Genomic DNA, 22,286 nt, shown 5'->3' on the forward strand with positions numbered 1-22,286 from the left:
AAAATCATTTAAGGAGAAGGTGAAATCGACGTGGAATATCTTTTGACTGGTAGCAGAGCCACCTAAGAGGAGATATGAGACTATTCTGCTGTGCCTGCTGACCGCTTATACTTTACATGGAGAACACTGTCATTTTACAATGAGAAGTCTGAAGTAAATCCAGTTGTTAAAGCTTTATAACACCACTCCTTTAGGCTACATTATTCTGTTTGAAATCCACTCCAGTCAGTCTAATGAGGGTAGCTGATGGTTGGTCCTTTCAAACACACCCTGTCCACATTTGCACATTTATTCATCCTTATTATTGACTTGAATATAAATTCCTATACCCAATCCTTATTCTTAACCATCCTGTATTCTGTATATTTTTCCATTTTTAATTAAACCTAGCTGCCATTCCACAGTTGTGGGTTTGACTTTATTTATGGGTTTGATTAAAACATTATCTCTAGGAATCTCTAGGTCTTCTAGTGAAATTATATGATCAGGTTCCAGTGGAAATTTATCATAGTGTCATGCTGGAGGACCTAGAAATTCCTAGGGTCACTTGGGCAGCAGCATTTTTTTAATTCATGATTTTCACTTTTGCGAGGTTATTGTGCCTCTAACCCCAGCAAATGTGGAGGGCTGACTATGGGTAGAATTGGCTGTTTGCAAGGACGTTGCCCAGGGGAGGCCTGGATGTTTGATGTTTTTACAATCCTTGTGAGAGGCTTCTCTCATGTCACCGTATGGAGCTGGAACTGACATAAGGAGCTCAACCTGCTCTCCCCAGATTTAAAATGCTGACCTATTGGTCAGCAATCCTGCCGATACAAAGGTTAACCCATTGCGCCACTGTAGGTATCAGTCAAAACAATATGACTGATACCTACAGACTGATGGATGGTAAAGAACAATCCCCCTCACCGTGCTAAGACAATACCTATCAGCAATTAAGACAATCAAATACACAATTAAATTTTATTCTGTTCCTTCCATAGAAATGTGCCCAGGATGGTTGTTGAAAGGTCTTAATATGACCAATGAACAGCTTTATCGTGCTGGTCAAGTACCGTATTTCTTCAGTTCTAAGCCACACTTTTTATCTATATAAACATGGGGTGTGTCTTGGAATTGCAGGCACATCTTAAGTATTTTTGTTGGTGGTGTTACTGATATTAGTGTGTATCTTAGAATTGAAGAAATACAGTATATCTGGATAAACTTAAGACCTTGTAGAAACTGAACAATTTTAACACTGCTCTCAGATATGAACTGAAATCTTCCGATATTCAAGGATGTCTTAAAAGCTTGCAGGTTTAAAACAACAACAACAACCCAACGGCCTTTCTTTGTACGGACAGGATGAGAAAGTGCAAGGCTTCCTGTTATGTGTGTGTGACAGCTGTAGATAAGTGGGGAGGCCCAAACAGGAAATCTGCCTTACTTCTGCAGCGTGACTTGTCTGAAGCTCAGGAACCATCTTAGATCGAAGCATCAATGGCGTGATGTGCTGTTGTTGCTGATCCAAACATGGGAGACATGGTAAAGGAGAACCTCGAGGAGGAACCTCCGTTGCCTTTGGAAAATGAGGGCTCCAAGACCAGGGGAGAGCTTGTGGAAGTCTCCATCAATGAAAGGGTTAAATTCGATGACACAGGCTTGTCCATGGTCCTGCAGAACGGCTTGGAGAACCTCCGACTAGAAAACTCTCTCACCGATGTCACCTTGTGTGTGGGCAGCATGAGCTTTTCATGTCACCGTGTGGTCCTTGCAGCAGCAAGCAATTACTTTAGGTAAGAGATGCTGAAAATTAACTACGTTTGTGTATTGGGATGTAAAAAGGCAAGTGATGAGACAGGTAAGCATTTTTTTCAACACTTGCTTATATCCTACCTGTACTCTATCCGTTTTCTGAAAAGGTATCCATGCTTTGGTAGTGTGTTAGAAGAAGATGGTAACCAAATGTTATGACTGTTTAAACTTCCGTTTTTAGGGATACAGGAAAACAAATAGTAAGAATACTAGGTTGCTTTTCTTTTTGTCAGTGGACGCTCATTGGTATTTCTTCTTTCTAACTGTAGAAGTCAGTCAAATAAGAAAGCAGTTGGAAAGTAAGGGAAAAAGTGTTTAGTCTCCCATCTTGTGCGGATCCAAGGAGAAAAAGGATCAGATAATTAAAAAATAATAATCCCTTCTGATTATAGTAATAATTGGGCTAATGCTGTAGGGTCTATGAAGTTGAAGACGGAAACATTGTTTATATATTTGGATGTGAAAATGAAATATGCTAAACTGTTCTAGGTATCACTGTGAACTTTTATAGGTAAGTTGTTTCTATGCTCCGCAGCAAACATCTCTATGAACGTTTGTGCAGTTATATACCTGATTATGAAAATTAGCACTATACTAAACAGACATTGATCGTTCCATACTATCCTCTCTTCCTTTCTAGTTAAGTGCCTTATAACATCTTACATCCTCCCACTGTTGAGCAGCCAAGTGTTGCAAGAATCCTGCACTGAAGAAGAGGTTAGATTAGATAATCTCCAAATTAGTTTCAGCAATAACCTATGATTTTAACATATCAGAAGTCAGAGAGATAGCCTTTTGTATGGTATCTTAAACAGTCAATCTTCATAAGTATAGATGAGGATCAGCCATACAGTGGCCAAATGCTGGATGGGACTGATTCATGGTAACATGGGGCAAAGCCATTTTAACACAGTCTTGTCCCATGCTACCCAAAATTATCCTCAATTTAGGCTTAACGCGGTTTAGGGCTAGTGAGGACAGTTGGCCCGTTCTCAAACAGAACCAGCCAAAACTGCCCCCACTGCTATCCTGTGTTTTCGAAGCTCAGGCAGCTATGGGAATCCTTTGGGGACACTTATTGGAGCTGATACAGCATGCCAACCCCAGAATACATGTCAGTGTAGATGTGCTCCAAGTCTACCCAAGGAACAGGCATGTAGCCAGGGGGGGGGGGCCTCGGGGGGCTTCAGCCCCCCCCCCCCCAAATTCTCATGGTGGTTCGCGAAAAGGCCTTACTGGTGCATTATTTAAACTGTTATGTTTATTTATATCATGATCTGATTACCATACTCAATATATCCCATATGCATGGGGGTATTGGGGTAATAATACAAAAGGTTTGCTAGGCTAGACCCTCTTTCACTCAGACTCAGCCCCCACCGAAACTCAGCCCCCCCAACCCCCCCTGAAAAAAATTCAGCCCCCCCCCCCCCGAAACAAAATCCTGGCTACGGGCCTGCCAAGGAAGTCCAAATTAATTAAGATTTTGACTGCTGCTGCTAGCATATGATTTTGCTACTGCACTGTAAAGGCAAAGGTAAAGGTTTCCCCTTCACATTAAGTCTAGTCGAGTCTGACACTGGGGGGTGGTGCTCATCTCCATTTCTAAGCCGAAGAGCCAGCATTGTCCTTAGACACCTCCAAGGTCATGTGGCTGGCATGACTGCATGGAGTGCCGTTATCTTCCCACCAGAACAATACCTATTGATCAACTCACATATGCATGTTTTTGAACTGCTAGTTTGACAGAAGCTGGGCTTAACAGCGGGAGCTCACTCTGCTCCCTGGATTCAAACTGCCAACCTTTTGGTCAGCAAGTTCAGCAGCTCAGCAGTTTAGTCCACTGCTCCACCAGTATGCATATCTCTGTATTTTTTAAATTTTAATGGTAATATCCCAATGCTTGTTTCTCATATATGACATTCAGATATTCATTTACTGAATGCTGATAGGTTTCATGACCTATTGGTCAAAGGATGACATCAATGACAACACCATTCTAGCTGGGTAACTTCTAACTTGGTTTTATTATTCTTCCTATTTTCCTTTGAAGATAAGTTTTTAAAGAGGTATTTGTTAAGGGTAAACATTACTCTCTTTCCCTCCCCTGTAATTTTTCCTTTTCTTGTGTCTTCCTGATATATCATTTACCCAAGGAAAGGCACAACATCATGCTTAGCTAAATTTCTTGGGCTAAATCCACTATTTATTATGTATTTATTGCAGTTATATACCGTTTTCTTTTACCCCTGGGGGGACTCAAAGTGGTTCCCAATATAATCAATGGCAAAATTCAATACCTTACATGTATAAAATATCACGTATCAAATCAACAGCATATTATAATAGATTAAAACCATTGAAACCATAAAACTATAAACAACAATCACAGACACAATGTAAAACATCTGTTCCAATTAGGGTAGATCAGTTAAAACCTATTGGACTTGATGGACTTGAAGCGCGCTTGGTGGGGACTCGAGACAGGGCCTTTTCTGTGGTGGCCCTCCCGACTCTGGAACACCCTCCCAAAAGATCTTAGACAGGCCCCTTCGCTGGCAGTCTTCAGAAAGAACTTGAAGACCTGGCTGTTCCGATGTGCCTTTTCAGATTAGGGACCCCCAATACCAAGTCCTAGAAGCACTTTAGTAGAACCAAGATCACTGCACACTGCACTTACTTTATAATCCTACATACCTCCTGCCACATCAGCACTTTTAATCTTGTACCCATTTCTCTGGCCTGGCCCAGTCTTATAGTGTCTTGATGTCTCGATGTATTGTTATTGCTGTTGTTTATTCTGCTTAACTGTTTTTAATTTGCTTTAGGTATTGTATTGTTGTATTGTGTTTTGAGGCCTTGGCCTATGTAAGCCGCATTGAGTCCTTCGGGAGATGCTAGCGGGGTACAAATAAAGTTATAATAATAATAATGATGATCTGTGACATAAAATTTCCAGTCTTTCCAGTAAGTTTAGTCATATTTTTTAGTCCATTGTAGCTGTACTAGGTACAAAGGAGAAAAGTTTGAAAGTTGTTGCTGATTATTTATTTTCATGAGTGCACATATGGGTTTATGTGAACAGGTGCTATTTAATATTACTCTCGTTGTAAATATATTAACTGATCACTTTTCGTATTTAGTCCAACAGGAAGGAGTATTGTTTACCAATTGAATTTTCACAGTGCTCCCCTTGAGCCAGTGCCATGTAAGGATCTTGTCTTCACTTAACCTTAAATAACTTCTACCACTTGATGAATGAGTGTGCCCTTATGATGTGCTCATAAGGGGGCTTCTTGCATTCTGGTTCTAATTTTGTTCCTACCAATTCATAATTTTAGGACTCTGCAGGTCTCTTACGTATGTCATGAGTACAAAATCACATACAGTTACTCTGGCAGAATGATAGGCTTAATATCCAATTAACCACTTCTACAATAATGTAAGACTCTTTGATTTTCTTTAACATGAAAATTTAACATGAAATATATTTAGGGGAGAACTACTGAGATGGCAAAAGGTCTGTAAACCAAGCTGTATGGCTTAGGATAAATGGTGTGCCTTTATGGTTGGGGAAGATTCTTTTTGAATTAACCTTTGCAATTCAGTTCTACCACTGATGGGCTTAATCTCATCTTTTCTTTCAATTCCCACTTATTCCTGGCAACTTGTATATTATTCATTCATCCTTCGAAGACAATCAGTTTTTTTTTTAGTAAATGGCATAAAGCACACTTCAAAGGACTTTAAAAATGTATTGTCGAAGGCTTTCATGGCTGGAATCACTAGGTTCTTGTGGGTTTTTTTCGGGCTATAGAGCCATGTTCTAGAGGCATTTCTCCTGACGTTTCGCCTGCATCTATGGCAAGCATCCTCAGAGGTAGTGAGGTCTGTTGGACTTTAAAAATGTCTTTTAAAATGTTTTTAAAATGTCTTTTAAAAGAACTGGAATATGTTTTTTAATCTTACACCAATACAGCAAATACTCTAAGGTCCCTTCCACATAGCTATATAACCCAGAATATCAATGCAGAAAATCCCACAATATTTGCTTTGAACTGGGTTATCCGAGTCCACACTGCCATATATTCAAATTCAAAGCTGAAAATGTGGGATTTTATATGGCTGTGTGGAAGGACCCAAAGCTTACTTGTGAAATCTAGCTGCAGTATACTTTTGAGAGTCATAGTGGTCTGAGTATTGGGCTACAACTCTGGAGACCAGGGGTCAACTTCTCTCTCAGCACTAGAAAAACCCATGAGACGGTCACCTTAGGGCAGTGGTTCTTAACCTGTGGGCTGCGGGCCACCAGTGGGCTGCAAGGATGAAAATCTGGTCCATGAGCCTCCCTCCTCTTTATTTATTTATTTATTCTATTTTATTTATTTCATTTCACTCCTTTCGCGCAGCCTGCCACTCCTTCCCTGTTGCTGACCATGCCATGTGTTCTGTATCAGAAACTAGAGCTGATTTGGTCTATCCAATGCAATTTTCTGAATCAGTACCCCAAACCAAATCTGTAGTTGACCAAAACCTGATTTTTGTAATCCTTTTGGTAGTAATTTTGGAGAGTGATCCCTGGTCAAAGTGGTCCCAGGTCAAGTAGTCCCTGGTCAAAAAAGGGTTGGGAACCACTGTCTTAGGGTCACCAACAACTCTTTTGATATATTTCCACCTGAGGAACATGTTTGACATACAGTAATATTAATTTAATTGATTTTCTTTCTTGTACTTTTGCTAGAAATCACATTCCTTTGTAATGCATTACCATATTTACTTGAGTCTAATGTTCTCTTTTTTTTTTTGGTGAAATTACACCTCTAGAATTGAGGTGCGCATTAGATTTGATTGGCACATTATAGTAATGTGCCCAAAACCATCTGTGCTCTTGAGCATTTTACTTTAAAATGGAAAATCAAGATGAAAGTTCTTTAAGATAAACAAACAGTATGCAGGTCAAAGTTAGCTGACTAATATGGGTATTTTTGTTTCCAGAGCCTATTTCAAGTTGACTCGTCTCTCTAGATTTACCATAATAATAAATCATCTCTCTTTTTACCTTCAGGGCAATGTTTTGCAATGATTTAAAAGAAAAGTATGAAGAAAAGATAGTAATTAAAGGAGTTGATGCAGAGACAATGCAAATTCTGCTGGATTACACATATACAAGCAAAGTGCTGATCACTAAGGAAAATGTACAGAAAATCCTGGAAGCTGCCAGCCTTTTTCAGGTTAGTGAATGCTTCTGACACATGGAAAAACACACAGACTTGGTTGACATGTAACATTAAGCCATTGACCAGCTTGGAAAATTACTTTAGAAACACATCTAGTTACTATTATAGTTCCAAGTTCCTCCTCTGCTTAGTAAATTAACGTTGCTGTGGAAACATTTAATAAGTAATGGTTTACTTTCCTGCTTCTTAAAGGTAAATAATGTAAATATGTCCAGTTGTTTTAAAATATCTGAATGCCACACACAATCTGCTTGATTGTGTTTCAATACAGAGTCTCCTCATTTCCATTTTATTTTTGTTGTCTTTGACACCTAAAACAGAGCTAATTGATATTCTTTCCCACCATTTATTGAAGCCATGGCTTCATAAATACAGGTGTAACTTTACAAAAGACAGAACAGTTAAAAATGACAGCACAAAGGGATATATAATGATAATGTGATATAGTCATATTTTGTTAAGGGACATTTGTTAATATATTAGGTGTCAATACAATTCAAGGTTCATCAGACTATCTGTACAGACTGGAATAGATCCAAAAGATATATTCCCCATTCCTTTTAATTCCCCATGAATTTCTGGGACCAGGTTTTGAAACACATTGAAGGATTTTTTTAAAAATCCCTGGAGATTCCAATATCAGTAAGGTAATTTCCCATTTCAGTGTGCATGCACCGGGATTGTGGCGCAGCTGGCTGAGTGTCAGCTGCATTAAGATCACTCTGACCAAAAGGTCATGAGTTCGAAGCCAGCCCAGGTTGGAGTGGGTTTCCAAACAATTGTGTAGCCTGTTGTTGACCTTTGCAACCCGAAAGACAGTTGCATCTGTCAAATAGGAAAATTAGGTACCACCTTAAAGTGTGGGGAGGCTAAATTAACTAATTTATGAGGCCATAAAAAAAGACTCCAGCAAGCACTCCAGCAAAAAGCATGCAGAGAATGCGGAAGTACTTCATCAGTGTCGCAGATGGACGATGAAAGCGATAGCTCCCCTGGCAGCCAGAAAAAAGTTAAATAGCCTCTGTCCATGTCTGTATATGTTGTATGTCAAAATTGGCATTGAATGTTTGCCATATATGTGTACACTGTAATCCGCCCTGAGTCCCCTGTGGGGTGAGAAGGGTGGAATATAAAAAGCTGTAAATAAATAAATAAATAAATACATTTTCCTAATTCCTCAATATATCATGGTAGGAACTGCATTGGCACAATGGGTTTAGCCCTTGTGCTGGCTGATCTGCTGACTTGAAGGTCAGCAGTTTGAATCTGCAAGATGGGGTGAGCTCTGTCTGTCAGCTCCAGCTTCCCATGCGGAGACATGAGAGAAGCCTCACACAGACGTCCCCCGGGCAACATCTCTCCAGACGGCCAATTCTCTCACACCAGAAATCACTTGCAGTTTCTCAAGTAACACACACACACACACACACACATATTCTACATTTATATCCTGCCCTTCTCACTCCAAAGGGGACTCAGGGCAGCTCACAACAGAGGCATAATTTGATGCCTTGATAAATATAAAAATAAAACAACAGAAACTTTAAAATCACATAATTAAAACATTTCACTTAAAATAATTACTTAAAATCACACAGTCCTACAGCATATTCCAGGAGCCATTCCAATTGTCATTGTTCATTATTGCACCGAGAAATTGTTATTGCACTGGCAATCATCTATCTGTCTGTCTGTCTATAATAGTTGATATATTGAATGGGGAATGATGGCTAGACAAGGAAACTCAATTCACACTGCCATTCACCACACTTTTTGCCGGACAAAGAACCTCACCATTACATTTATGGCATGCGGGGGCAGAAACAACTGCTAAGAGTGTGCGACCCAGGAACATAATAGCCCCATATTTACTGAGATTATTGGCCATCTGGAAGTGTGACCCAGGAGCATAATAGCCTGATATTTTGCTGGGATTATTAGCCATCTGGAGTAGTTTTTAGAGGCCAAACCAAAGTTTCTTAAATGGAGCTTTAATTTATTGTGCAGGCTGGGATAATCCACATTTGTAGGTGGAAAATACTTCAATTTAAAAAAGACGCTTCCCTAGAAATGATATTTAAAAAGGCTCTTCCTGGGCCTAAAACTTAAGGGGACTTCAACTTGTCTCCAGATTTACAAATGTGCCTTCTGGAATCCTTGGTAGGAGAGAAACTGGTCAATTTTGGCAAGACATTTTTAAAGATCTAACCCTCTTTTTGGTCCCTTCTCCCAAAACTATTTACAAATTTGTGTGCTCCCGATGGGGTGTGGGTTGAATCACTTTTTTTCCCAGCCCACGGGCCACATTTTCTCTAGCTTTGGCATAGCATATTTTAAACCTTTATTCTGGTTTACGTTTTAGTCTAGTAACGTAAAAGAAATGTAAACACTAATTTAAAATTCACTGAAGTGTTAAGGAAGTCTGTCTCTCTATGCAAATGCAGTTGAGTCAGAATCGTTAACCTATTTGCAATTGTTATTGATCTCTTCAACCTTTCCTACCAATTTCCCCAGTTCTTTTCATAGTATATGCTTCTAAAAAGGAAGTAGTCTACACAATGTAGCCTCCACAGTAATGTTACAGCTATGCATAGGTTCTTGATTTGTGAGTGTCGTTCCTGTAAAGATTGGCCATGGTACTTTAAGAAACAGGAACTGAGTGGCTTAAAGGCATAGTCTGTTATCTTTCAGTTTTCGTAAGTAGTCGAAATGTGTCAACAGGACATGGCTCAGAGCACAAGACTTCTCTGTAAATACTTTAGGAATCTACATACCCCCTTAAAAATGTGTTTCTGCTTTTTCACTTCTCTCTTTTTTCTTTTATTTATTTTTAAAACCATGCTCCTAAATATATTTGGCCCACTTTGAGGGCAGGTGTAGTGAAATGAAACAGCTTCAGAACTGCCATGGGGTTTTCTTTACAGAAATTCACAGATCCGTAACCTTTGCGTCAACATTTAAAAAGGAACCTTTCCAACTAGTGCTGTTTCCCATCTCCCTTGCTATATGAGTTCCCCCCAGTGTGTTGGGTCATTGGGCATGTGGAATATGATTGGAGTTATAGTCCAATATTGCTTGTAAAAAGATGTCATATGTTATTGTAGATGTCTTAGTGCAATGTTTCTCAACCTGGAGGTTGGGACCCCTGGGAGGTCGCGAGGGGGGTGTCAGAGACGTCGCCAAAGACCATAAGAAAACACAGTATTTTCTGTTGGTCATGGGGGTTCTGTGTGGGAAGTTTGGCCCAATTCTATCATTGGTGGGGTTCAGAATGCCCTTTGATTATAGGTGAACTATAAATCCCAGCAACTACAAACTCCCAAATGACAAAATCAATCCCCTCAACCCCACCAGTATTCAGATTTGGGCGTATGGGGTATTTGTGCCAAATTTGGTCTAGTGAATGAAAATACATCCTGCATATCATGTATTTACATTATGATTCATAACAGTAGCAAAATTACAGTAATGAATTAGCAACTAAAATAATTTTATGGTTGGGGGTCACCACAACATGAGGAACTGTATTAAGGAGTTGCAGCATTAGGAAGGTTGAGAACCACTGCCTTAGCAGGATATAAATAAAGATCATCATCATCATAATCAGTTCTATGGTCAACCTCTGGTGGAACCTCACAATAAGAGTTGCACTGGAGGGCTTCAGAGATTCCTACTAGAGACAATATTTATCAAATCCACAAATAATTAAATCTGCAAAAATTAAACCCACTAATCTGGAGGGTCAAGGGAACCCAATTATTTTCCATTGTAACTGCAGTTTTTTTTAAAAAAAACTTCCAAAATTGTGAAAATTGTTATCTTAAGATTCACAAGAGAGCAGCAAAATAAGGTACAGAATGAACTACTATTTAAAGTGTGTTCCTGTCTATCCTATAACATCCTATGTTGCCACCTTTATTTATATTCTACTTTCTTTTCTCAAGCTAAATGTCTTTAAGGGTTGCCATTATAAGGACTGGTGTTAACTCTTGCCAAATGTTATCACTATGTATTTAATTATTTTTAGTAAATGGGAAAGCAAGATTAGTTATAATTACATGGCTTCAGGACTAGTTGCTTCTAAGCTCTGGCTCAGCATGGCCACTCATTTCCCCATTCCTGAGATCTTGTTTGTATGGGGATCCTTATCATCTTGCATGATGGTGAGGATTTTTTTCCTTTTTGCCTGGTACTTCCTTTTCTCCTGTCACCATTGGCCTTTTCACTTGCCTTTGCCCCTATTTTCCCCCCTTGAGTAACAGGAACTTGTTAATCATGAGCAGTTCTGAAAAAAAGAAAATGTTGATGACCATGTATTGCTTCCACATAAGCCGTAATTGTTGTTGGGTGTCTTGAAGTTGTTTCTGACTTGAAGTTGACCTATTGCAAGGTTTTTTGTTTTTTGTTTGCAATACTTGTTCAAATTAGATTCAGGCCTTCCAGGTGAGTCTAAAAACGTGGCTCTACAGACAGGGCTTTGATCCGGAGTAATCCATGGCCAATGTGATGAATCTTTGATAGTACTGGCTCACATGTTGATTTATTGTTATGACAGATAGATGGCAGGGACAAGAGACATAGTATGGCTGGCGGGGACAAGAGACAGGGTCTTCTCAGTGGTGGCCCCTCGGTTGTGGAACTCCCTACCTAGCAACATCAGATCAGCTCCCTCCCTACTAGCCTTCAGGAAGAGAGTAAAAACCTGGCTCTGGGAGCAGGCTTTTAAAAATTAGGGCAATGCAGTATGCTGAATATGGAATTACTGTATGTGCAATTTGACCTTGGAATGGCCTTAGACCTTGGATGGTGTGTTTTTAACTTTGAATGTATTTTAACTATTTTAAATATGTTGTAATTTTAAACTATTTTAAGGTGAATTTGTTGTTTTGAGGCACTGTGGTTGTGCCATTGTAAGCCGGCTTGAATCCCTCTGCTCGGGTAGAGAAAGGCAGGGTATAAATATGGCAAATAAATAAATATGGCAAATAAATAGATGGCCGGTAAGTACTATTGCATTTTGGGAATTTTATAATTTTCATTTTTTTATAATTTTATTAATGAGATTTTTATGCACTGTTGATTATACTTATGTCATTGTATTTATACTTATGTATTGTTGTCCGTGTGTGGAACTTGGAGTGCTGCTGTGAGCCGCCCCGAGTCCCTTTGGGGAGATGGTGGCGGGGTACAAATAAAGATTATTATTATTATTATTATTATTATTATTATTATTATTATTATTATTCAGAGGAAGTTTGTCATTGTCTTCCTCTGAGGTTGAGAAATTACAGCTTGCCCAAGGCCAACCAGTGAGTTTAATGGCTGAGAGAGGATTTAAACAGTGGTCTCCCTAGCCTAGGCATAGGAAAACTTTGGTCGGCTGTTAGGAATTCTGGGAGCTGAAGTCCAAAACACCTGGAGGGCCAAAGATTGCCCATACCTGCCCTAGCCTGTCACATAAACCCCTATGCCATCAAACACTGCAGTATCACAAAATCTGACACTGTGTTTGCTTTGCAGATCGGTTATGCTAGTGGAAATGTTTAGGTTGATTTTGCAATGCTGGATTTAAGCATAGCAAAGAACAAGCTCTTTTTCGTGTGCAAGCAGACAGCAGTAAGCCTACTCAGATAAAATGATGCCTGCATATTTTGCACCAGCCAGCACCATTGTTCCTTTTACTTCCTTAAGGGTTTTTAAAAGCAGCAGATTCAACAAGACAAACCCAGAGCTTATGTGCACAGTAACTTGATGTGCTTTCTCTTATGTCTGTAGTTTTTGCGGATGGTAGAAGCTTGTTCCAATTTCCTCAATGAAGCGCTTCACCCAGAAAACTGTGTTGGGATTCTGAGATTGGCTGACACTCATTCACTTGAGACATTGAAGCAGCATGTCAAAAACTACATTATCCAGAATTTTACTCAAGTACTGAATTATGACGAATTCTTGGAGTTGCCGTTGGATGTCCTGTATTGCATGCTAAAGAGTGATGACCTCTGTGTTACTGAAGAAGCACAAGTGTTTGAGACGGTTATCAGCTGGGTGCGTTACAAGTTGGCGGAGCGGCTCCCCCTCTTGCCTCACCTTCTTGAGAGTGTCCGGCTGCCCCTTCTGGATCCCTGGTACTTTGTAGAGACTGTGGAAGCTGACCCACTCATCAGGCAGTGCCCTGATGTCTTTCCTTTGCTTCAGGAAGCTAGAATGTACCATTTGTCAGGGAATGAGGTGAGTAAAAGCAAAGCAAAGCAAAGCAAAAGAAAACAAACATTACCCCAACTCCATAAAATTGTAAAAGAGAAGGATTCTATGAGATGCATGAGTTATCCAGAGCTTTCTGTTCTGCAGTCAAATCTCTGAAACCTTCCAATTTTCCTATATATATAGTCCAGATGCAAGATGCTGGTTGCATCTACTACTGTGGTAATAGCATTGGGAGAGAAAATTATATTAGGCTACTGCAGCAAAACCAAGAGAGAAACTATAAATTTGTCTTTCCTTTCCCAATAACTATCACATCCCTATATGAATGCATACTAAATAAATAAAGGATGGGTGATATCTGACTTGACAACTACCTGTGAAAAGGCTCTAGGAGTATTAGGAGATATGAGCCAACAGTGTGATGTAGCAGTTGAAAGAGGCAATGCAATTCTAGGCTGCACCAACAGGAATATAGTGTCTAGATTGAGGGAATTAATAGTAAAACTCTATTCTAGCCAGGCCTTACCTGGAATTATGTCTCCTGTTCTGGGCCTTGCAATTCAAGAAGAATATTGAGAAGCTGGATGGTGTCCAGTGAAGAGTGACCAGAATGGTAAAATGTCTGGAAGCCAAGCCCTATGAGGAGCAGCTTAGGAAGCTATGTTCTGCTTGGAGAAGAGAAGGTTCAGTGGGGACGTGATAGCCATGGTTAAATATTTGAAAGGATGTCACAGTGAGGAGGGAGCAAGTTGTTTCTGTCTGTTTCTGTCTCCTCTTCCATCCTTCCCCCTTTGTTGTCAGCTTAATTCAATTGCTGCAAACTGAGGTCAAAGGTAGGACAGCTTAACTCAGCAAGGAAGAGAAGAAGACAGAATCTTGACTCTTCCTAAATTCAATACATTAATTCCACTGTTCCTCTGCTTAAAATGTGTGTGTTCTCACTCATTAGAATATTAGAATATTTACTTTCTCCTGCATTAGCTGGCCACAAGTATCCCAGTTTCCATCTGTGAAATTTTGGAGAGTATGCTATCTGAGAATTGATAATTGGCATGATTTATAGGATTGAAGATGAGTGACTATGTTACCATATACTACTACCATATGAAATAAGCCATTCCGACTACCTTCGGGGAAAGGGAGTGAGATATAAATAAATTATTATTATTATTATTATTATTATTATTATTATTAGAAACACAACAAGATGAGTCCACATCAGACTAATCTGTTGTAGTGGATCACACGTCAGACACTTCCCAAGTGTCTAGGACTGTGTGATGTATCGGTGAATAAAGCATGCAGATCCCAGTAAGGTGGCCTTCTGTAGCTGGCAGATGGTAATTTTATCAGTTCCGATTGTGTTTAAGTGCAGGCCAAGGTCATTAGGTACTGTACCCAGTGTGCCGATCACCACTGGGACCACCTTTACTGGCTTGTGCCAGAGACTTTGCTATTATTATTATTATTATTATTATTATTATTATTATTATTATTAATTATTTAGCTATATTATCCTTCCTGGATACTAGGCTGTTTTTTCTTTCTTGAGGTTTTACAAAGTTAAGTGTGATAGTTTTATGGAGCATCCACATTTTTATATAAGTACATATTCTGACATCCATGCATTCAATTGAAAAATCTGGGATAATCCCTTACAGGGAGGGTGATGGACTTCTAAAATAATGTCAGAAGTTACAGTTCTGTTTAACTCTTGTTTTCATCCAGATAATTTCCGAAAGAACAAAACCCAGGATGCATGAATTCCAGTCAGAGGTCTTTATGATCATTGGGGGATGCACAAAAGATGAAAGATTTGTATCAGAAGTAACGTGCCTTGATCCTCTGCGACGCAGTCGTTTGGAAGTAGCAAAACTGCCCAATACTGAACAAGAAATAGAGAGTGAAAATAAGAAATGGGTGGAGTTTGCATGTGTTACATTAAAAAATGAAGTCTACATATCTGGTAAGAAACACAACAGTGTTCATGGGAATGAATTAAGATGGAATTGCAGCATATTGTAAGGCAGGGGTGGGAAAGTTTCCAGGAATCAGGTGGCTGCAATGGGCCCTCATCAGAGGAAGGATCACTTTTGGTTTTGGGAAAAAAGGCTCTTGATGCCTATAAAAAACACAGGGCTACCTGAAGATGGTCATAAATAACTGTTGATCAGGGAGGGAGAGAAGGATGAAAGGAAGGAAAGGGCTCCAAGGGACTTAATTTCCTTCCCCCTTTATTTTCCTCCTTCTTTGCCCTTTTTCCTTCCTTCCTCCCTCCCTCCCTCCCTCCCCCGAAGCCCTCACATTCTCCCTAACAGTAAATCACCCCAATAAGTAAATTTCCACTCACTTCAGTAGTCCCTCTTCTCAAAATGGGACAGCAGCATGGAAATGAAAAGTAAAATTTGGATAATTTTCAGGCAGTGCTGCCCTATGTCGGAATTTCTAATTCCTTTACAGTTGGCAGCTTCTGTCGTAGAGATTATTCAATATCTTAGCACTTTTGGGGGCAAAGGAACTTTTTAGCATCTTTTGTGTCTGTGCCACAGGTATAGCTATGAGGGCTTGGGATGGAAAGGATAAAATGAGTATGTTTACTTCCCAAATAAGAATTCTGCCTCTGTTGAAATTTTCTGTCAGTCTGCAGTAACTTAATACCTCAGATGGACATTTCAGTTTGCAACCTAAGTATTCAAAGAAAAAGTGCAATTCAAAAGAGAATGTGAGCACTTTCAATATAAGAGTTTTGGATAGCAACTGTTCTCCATGATGCATTTTGTGTATTGCTAGAAATGTGAGGAAGAAAGGCAAATTTCATTTGGTGGGACTGAATTGCTTTTGAGGGGACGATGTTGTCATTTTGACCCCTTCCCTCATAGCTACAGCCCTGAGTGCTTTTTTAGGGTAACATTTTTTCCTGTGTAGCCCTAAGGATGAAAGATGTTTGTAAAGAGCAACAGTTAAGCGAATTCTTAGCATTGTGGTGAGGGTTCATCGTAGTGAGGGTTCATAAGCCAAACATAATTGCTGTAGGGGGATGTAAACTTGGTAATGTTTTTTGGCCTGAGCGTGTAAAATCCTAGGAAACATTCTGGAAGCTGGTTGTATTCCATTTATTGCAGGAGGAAAAGAGACACAGCATGAAGTCTGGAAATACAATTCATCCATCAACAAATGGATCCAAATTGAATATTTGAATGTTGGGCGATGGAGACACAAAATGGCTGTGTTGGGTGGCAAAGTCTATGTGCTTGGCGGTTTTGATGGTATACAGAGAATCAGCAGTGTGGAGACTTATGACTCTTTTCACAATTGTTGGTCAGAGGTAAAGTTCAGATGTGCTTTGAGTTGTAGTGAAACTGGAAACAAGCCTCAAATAAAGATGCTATACTAACAGGTGTCAGCTAATAGGCAAATGGTGTTTTGAAATAACACCAGAATTCATACCCTCCAGATGGCCGGATTTGGCAAGAAGAGCTCCAATTAATCTTCTCTCCTTTTTTCAGCTGCCTTTAAAATGGCTCAGTTTTTCTCTCTTCTTCTTCCACTTTCGCTCCTGGTCATTGATTTACTTTAGTTTGCACACAGTTAACTTAGCAAAGGATGAGAGGACAAACTGGGACAGAATTGTGACCTTTCCTATAGGTTCAGGCAAAAGCAACTTGCTGTAGCCCCTATTAGCATGTATACTTTTCCTCATTCATAACTTTTGCCAGCTTACCAAACTCTGATTTTGCTTGGCCACATGTATCCTGGTTTTTATATGTGAAATGTTGGAGGTTATGAGAATTTTTAAAATAACACATTTAACCAAAATATCTGCATCTGAAGGCACATTAAGAGCCCTTCTACACAGGCCCAAAACCTGCAACCCATCACGGATTAACATGAGAGGCCCAGACAATGCCTCAGGTTAACCCGGATGAATCAAGAGTGAACTGGGATTTCCCAGTTTTCCTTGTTTACTCCAGATTAATTTGACACCTGCAAAGTTCTGGACCTTAAGGTAAGGTCTGGATCTTTGCAGGTGCTTAGGCCTGTAGGGATTGATTCTAGGGGCTGCTTCTGCAATCCTGGGGATCAATCCCCACAGCTATCCCAGTTCTTCAGCCTCCTGGAGCCCAAAGGAGTGGGATGGTGCCCCCTCACCCTGGCCCCCCATTTCCCCTCCAAAATTACTGAAGGGGCCTGCGCTGCTGACAGGTTCCTCAGGTAAGTTTCCAAGATGAAAATGTGGGGCTGGAGGCGATCTGGATGCCATCACCCAAGGAAAAGCCTGGGGTTTGGTTGGGGCTGGGGACAGAAACCTGGGAAGAACTGTATTAAAATAACCCAGTTCATCTCAAGTTATTGGGCACTGTAGAAGGGCCCTCAGTTAGTCTCTGGGGTGCTGCTTGATTCCCTGCAATATATATTTTCATCAAAATAGGGAAAAATAATCTATAGTTTCTCAAAGTAAAGTTATACAATTCTGTATGTGTGTGTGTACTCAAAGTTGCTTTCACCTCTGAAGGTTAATAGCCAGTGGTGCAAATTCGGAGGGTGGTTTTGAATCAAAACTGAATGAAATGTATATTATATTCAAGAAGATACTCATCTTTCATTTAAACAATCTTCTTTTCTCCTCACAGAAAAGGTTACCCCCTCCCCCCTTAAGAAATCTTCTCTCGGATTCTATTTTAGGTCTTTTCCTCTTCGCTTGTTTACATTCCCCTTTACTTTTTGTGTTGTGCAGAGTAACTTATTCCCATGGCCTCAACCACCATTTGTATGCTGACAAAATTCAGTTCCATGTTTCTTTAACAGTTCCTTTTGTTTTTGTCTGTGCACTCTTCATATTATGTTTATCTGCTAAATTGTGTGCAAAAATCTATTCAGGATTAACTATGTTGGTCGTGTAACAAAATACAAGAAACTACAGAATCGGCAAGCATTCTATGGGCAAACTCCACAGCATAAAATAAGTACATTGTGAAATCTTCGCTGGTTTCTTCATCAAGCAAATATGTTAAATATAATAAAGGAGAAAAGGAATTATGATTGTCATTTAAGATAGTACTGAGAGAGTCCAATGTAGGTAGAGGCCCATCTCTTTATATTAAGATGGGAGGAGAGGTAACGTTTAAAAAGAGATACTATACTGCATGTGATGTATTAACGTTTCAGAAAAACATCTATTTCTGTTTTATTGACTATTCTAAAGCCTTTGACTGTGTGGCTCATAATAAATTGTGGCAAGTTCTTGGTGGTATGGGTATACCAAGCCACGTCTGTCTCCTGAGGAATCTGTATAAGGACCAAGTAGCAACAGTAAGAACTGACCATGGAACAACAGACTGGTTCAAGATTGGGAAAGGCATACGGCAGGGTTGTATCCTCTCAACCAACGTATTCAACTTGTATGCAGAACACATCATGTGATGTGCAGGGCTTGATGAATGCAAGGCTGGGGTTAAAGTTGCTGGAAGAAACATTAACAACCTTAGATATGCAGATGATACCACTTTGATGACCGAAAGCGAGGAGGAGCTAAGAAGCCTTCTAATCAAGGTGAAAGAAGAAAGCGCAAAAGTTGGGTTGCAGCTAAACATAAAAAAACACACAAGATTATGGCAACAAGAATGATTGATAACTGGGAAATGGAGGGAGAAAACATGGAGGCAGTGACAGACTTTGTATTTTTAGGTGCAAAGATTACTGCAGATGCAGACTGCAGCCAGGAAATCAGAAGATGCTTACTTCTTGGGAGGAGAGCAACGAACAATCGCAATAAAATATTGAAGAGTAGAGACATCACTAGAGCAACAAAGATCCGCATAGTTAAAGCAATGGTATTCTCCATAGTCACATACGGATGTGAGAGCTGGACCTTAGGGAAAACTGAGCGAAGGAAGATAGATGTTTTTGAACTGTGGTGTTGGAGGGAAGTTCTGAGAGTGCCTTGGACCGTGAGAAGATCCAATCAGTCTATACTTCAGGAAATAAAGCCCGACTGCTCATTGGAGGGAAAGATATTAGAGGCTAAGATGAAGTACTTTGGCCACATCATGAGAAGAAAGGAAAGGTTAGAGAAGACAATTATGCTGGGGAAAATGGAAGGAAAAAGGAAGAGTGGCCGACCAAGGGCAAGATGGATGGATGGCCTTGAAGTGACTGGATTGACCTTGAAGGAGCTGGGGGTGGTGTCGGCGAACAGGGAGCTCTGCGTGGACTGGTCCATGAAGTGATTAAGAGTCGGAAACGGCTGAACGAATGAACAACAAACACAGTAAGAATCTGGTCTGACTTCTCATCATTTCTATCTTACACATCAGCTATTATAATCTTGCTAGTCAATCATTTCTCTATCTTACCTCAGTCATAAATTTAGTTGGCATCTCGTTGTCTTCACTTCTCCCTTGATTATTTCTTTCCAATAACTCTTTGTGTGTGTTCATTCAGAGTGAGATACATAAGGCTGGTGCACAGACATTAATGCATACAGAGTGTAGGAAATCAAGATTAATCCTGAGCCATGTTCCATGATTGTGTTTTCCTTGGAATTAATATAGGCGGCTCCTCTCATGATCAATGTGAGCTCCTTTGGAGCAGCCAGTTATAAGAGGAAACTCTATGTGATTGGAGGAGGACCCAATGGGAAGCTGGCCACGAACAAAACACAGTGTTATGACCCAACAACGAACAAATGGAGCCTAAAAGCACCCATGCCTGTTGAAGCAAAATGTGTCAATGCTACGAGTTTCCATGACCATATCTATGTTGTTGGTAAGTATATCATTCATTCCTCTGTACAAAATAGATTTTCTCTGCCTTAAATTGGAACACTCCAGAATTCTCCTTGGAGGACTAGGAAGTGATTTACTAAAATGATACTTCCTGTACAATATGGCTGGAGAATCTGTTCTCCCTCAGTGTTGATACTCTACTGCTCTTCTCACTACTAATAGGCAGGCTGGTGGAAGCTGATGGGAACTGAAGTCTGGCAACATCTGGAGAGCCCCGGTTCCACACTTCTGCTGTATACAATTATACTAAATGTTGTGGCAAGGGAAGAACACTGGGGATACTATTTCAAAATGGGTCATGAACACATTCCTAGTGTGTGTCCATGAAAGCAATTATAACAGCATCTTGCTGGCAAAATGCCACTGCCTATCATTATGGGTACTAGTTGTACATGGGTTTGCTTACAAAAGTGTGAATATGATGTTACTGTATATTAACAATTATTACAGTGTTTGACTGTGGTTTGTCCTACTACGAAAAGGACTGAATCCTTTTAAAAGGGACCGATTACATTTTAGGAGGGTGGTAGATTGGTAGGGGCCAAGAAAAAAGAGTGACTTAGAAATGTCAGCAGTTTTAGCTTGAATGTCTCATCATCATTAACATTGCCTAGGAAAGAATTACAACCTTTTAGCTTAGGTAAAAATTTGTACAAAAATGGAAAGAGCAGGAAGTGGTGGTGTAGTAGAAAGATATTATGGCCATTTGGAGAAGCCTACAGTTCTGACGTGGGATCCTCATAGGACCAGATTGGAAGGGAGTTAAATGGTCTTCCCTGTATTCAGACAGTCTTCCTGTTGGACTCTGGATAAAGACACCATATTTGCATGTCATCCTTGTGCAGGGGCCAAGCTAATCTTCTCTGTATCTTTCTAACTTTAGTATACGTGCTGCTGAAGTGCGCACAAAGCACCATATTTATACTAGGAATTGCATCTTGAACTTCTTGTCTCAGGGATCCTTGCTGGAATCCATACTGGAATCAATAAGATTTAAAAGGATGAGAGCAAGTGGATGAAATTATAAGGGACAGAGACAAGGAAAGCAAGAAAAGAGGCAATGGTGGGATGGATGATAAATGAGGTTGTCAAAATTCATGTAGCTGCTCCTTCTTTCTCAAACTCTAGACATAGATGGGAATGAAGAAAGAGAGAATAAACTTGTTTTCGAGGTTTATTTTGCAGTGATTTTAGTGACAATTTAACAGAAATTTAGTAGTTAAAAATTCTCTTTTCAGTCCAATTAGAATTGGATTTTTAAACCGTTAACAATTAAACAGGATTACTGTTTTCTACTAACTTTCCTATCTCTGCACATTTTCCTTTGGCTGTCTACTGTTTCAGAGTAATGGCCTCACCTTTCTTTGCAATGTGGGTAAAGGAAACCCAGTACTAACCTATGGGGTGAATACCTAATTTGTTTGATTGAGAGACACCATATTAATGAGAAGAGTCATTTGCTTTTCCTTCCCATTCCAGGTGGGGCGATGAGGGCAGTCTACTCTTACAGTCCACTCACAGACACATGGTGCCTGATAACCCAGTTAAGTAATGAAAGAGCAAGTTGTGGAATCGCCCCTTGCAACAACAAACTGTTCATCACTGGAGGCCGGGATGAGAAAAATGAAGTCATTGCCACAGTGCTGTGTTGGGATGCAGAGAACCAGAAACTGACTGAGGAATGTGTCCTTCCTCGTGGAGTCTCCCATCATGGAAGTGTTACTCTCAGGAAATCCTATACATACATTCGCAAAATAGTGCCTGGGGCAGTCTCTGTCTAACTGTGGAGAAAACTCAGGAGATGGGAAGAAGAGGAAGAAGAAGTGATCACACAATACCTCATTTTCTTCAAGGATTTATATAAGCTAAACTGGGATGAAACCACAAAGCTGTCATAGTCCTTGAGTGAAAAGTTTCATATAGTTGTTCAGTTTCCTATGGAATGGCATATGCCTTAAATTATGTTCATATCTGAACTATGCTATTTATTGACCAGAAATATCAACCAGTGAGAAATTTACCCAGTAGTTAGTTGTGAGTTGCAGTGTGTGCGTGTGTGTGTACTTATGCACACACACCATGTTGGATTTTTTAAAATACTGTCTTAGAAGTTTTTTAAAATCAAAAATTTGGATAGATACATTTTAATTAATAAAGTTAATATTTGTCATTTTGAAAGTATTCTTTTCATTTTGTATCTACCTAAAAATGTAATAGCCTTTTGAGCTCAATAGCAAATGATACCAAATTTTAAATAGATATGTTT

General features: G+C 39.8%; 1 protein-coding gene and 1 pseudogene across 1 annotated transcript; one reads left to right on the forward strand and one right to left on the reverse strand.

Annotated features, from left to right (window-relative positions):
* The first annotated feature begins 1,442 nt into the window (after window positions 1-1,442).
* KLHL6 (kelch like family member 6) lies at window positions 1,443-22,073 on the forward strand. The gene is made up of 7 exons (XM_060768165.2): window positions 1,443-1,778; window positions 6,863-7,028; window positions 12,810-13,259; window positions 14,964-15,201; window positions 16,358-16,560; window positions 19,787-20,000; window positions 21,500-22,073. Exons 1-7 carry the CDS (start codon window positions 1,516-1,518, stop codon window positions 21,799-21,801), a joined length of 1,836 nt encoding a protein of 611 aa, XP_060624148.2. The 5' UTR covers window positions 1,443-1,515; the 3' UTR covers window positions 21,802-22,073.
* Window positions 20,830-20,927, reverse strand: LOC132772426 (U6 spliceosomal RNA; annotated as a pseudogene).
* Window positions 22,074-22,286: the final 213 nt, after the last annotated feature.

This window comes from Anolis sagrei, chromosome 3 (genome assembly GCF_037176765.1).
Source record: "Anolis sagrei isolate rAnoSag1 chromosome 3, rAnoSag1.mat, whole genome shotgun sequence".
Taxonomy (NCBI): domain Eukaryota; kingdom Metazoa; phylum Chordata; class Lepidosauria; order Squamata; family Dactyloidae; genus Anolis; species Anolis sagrei.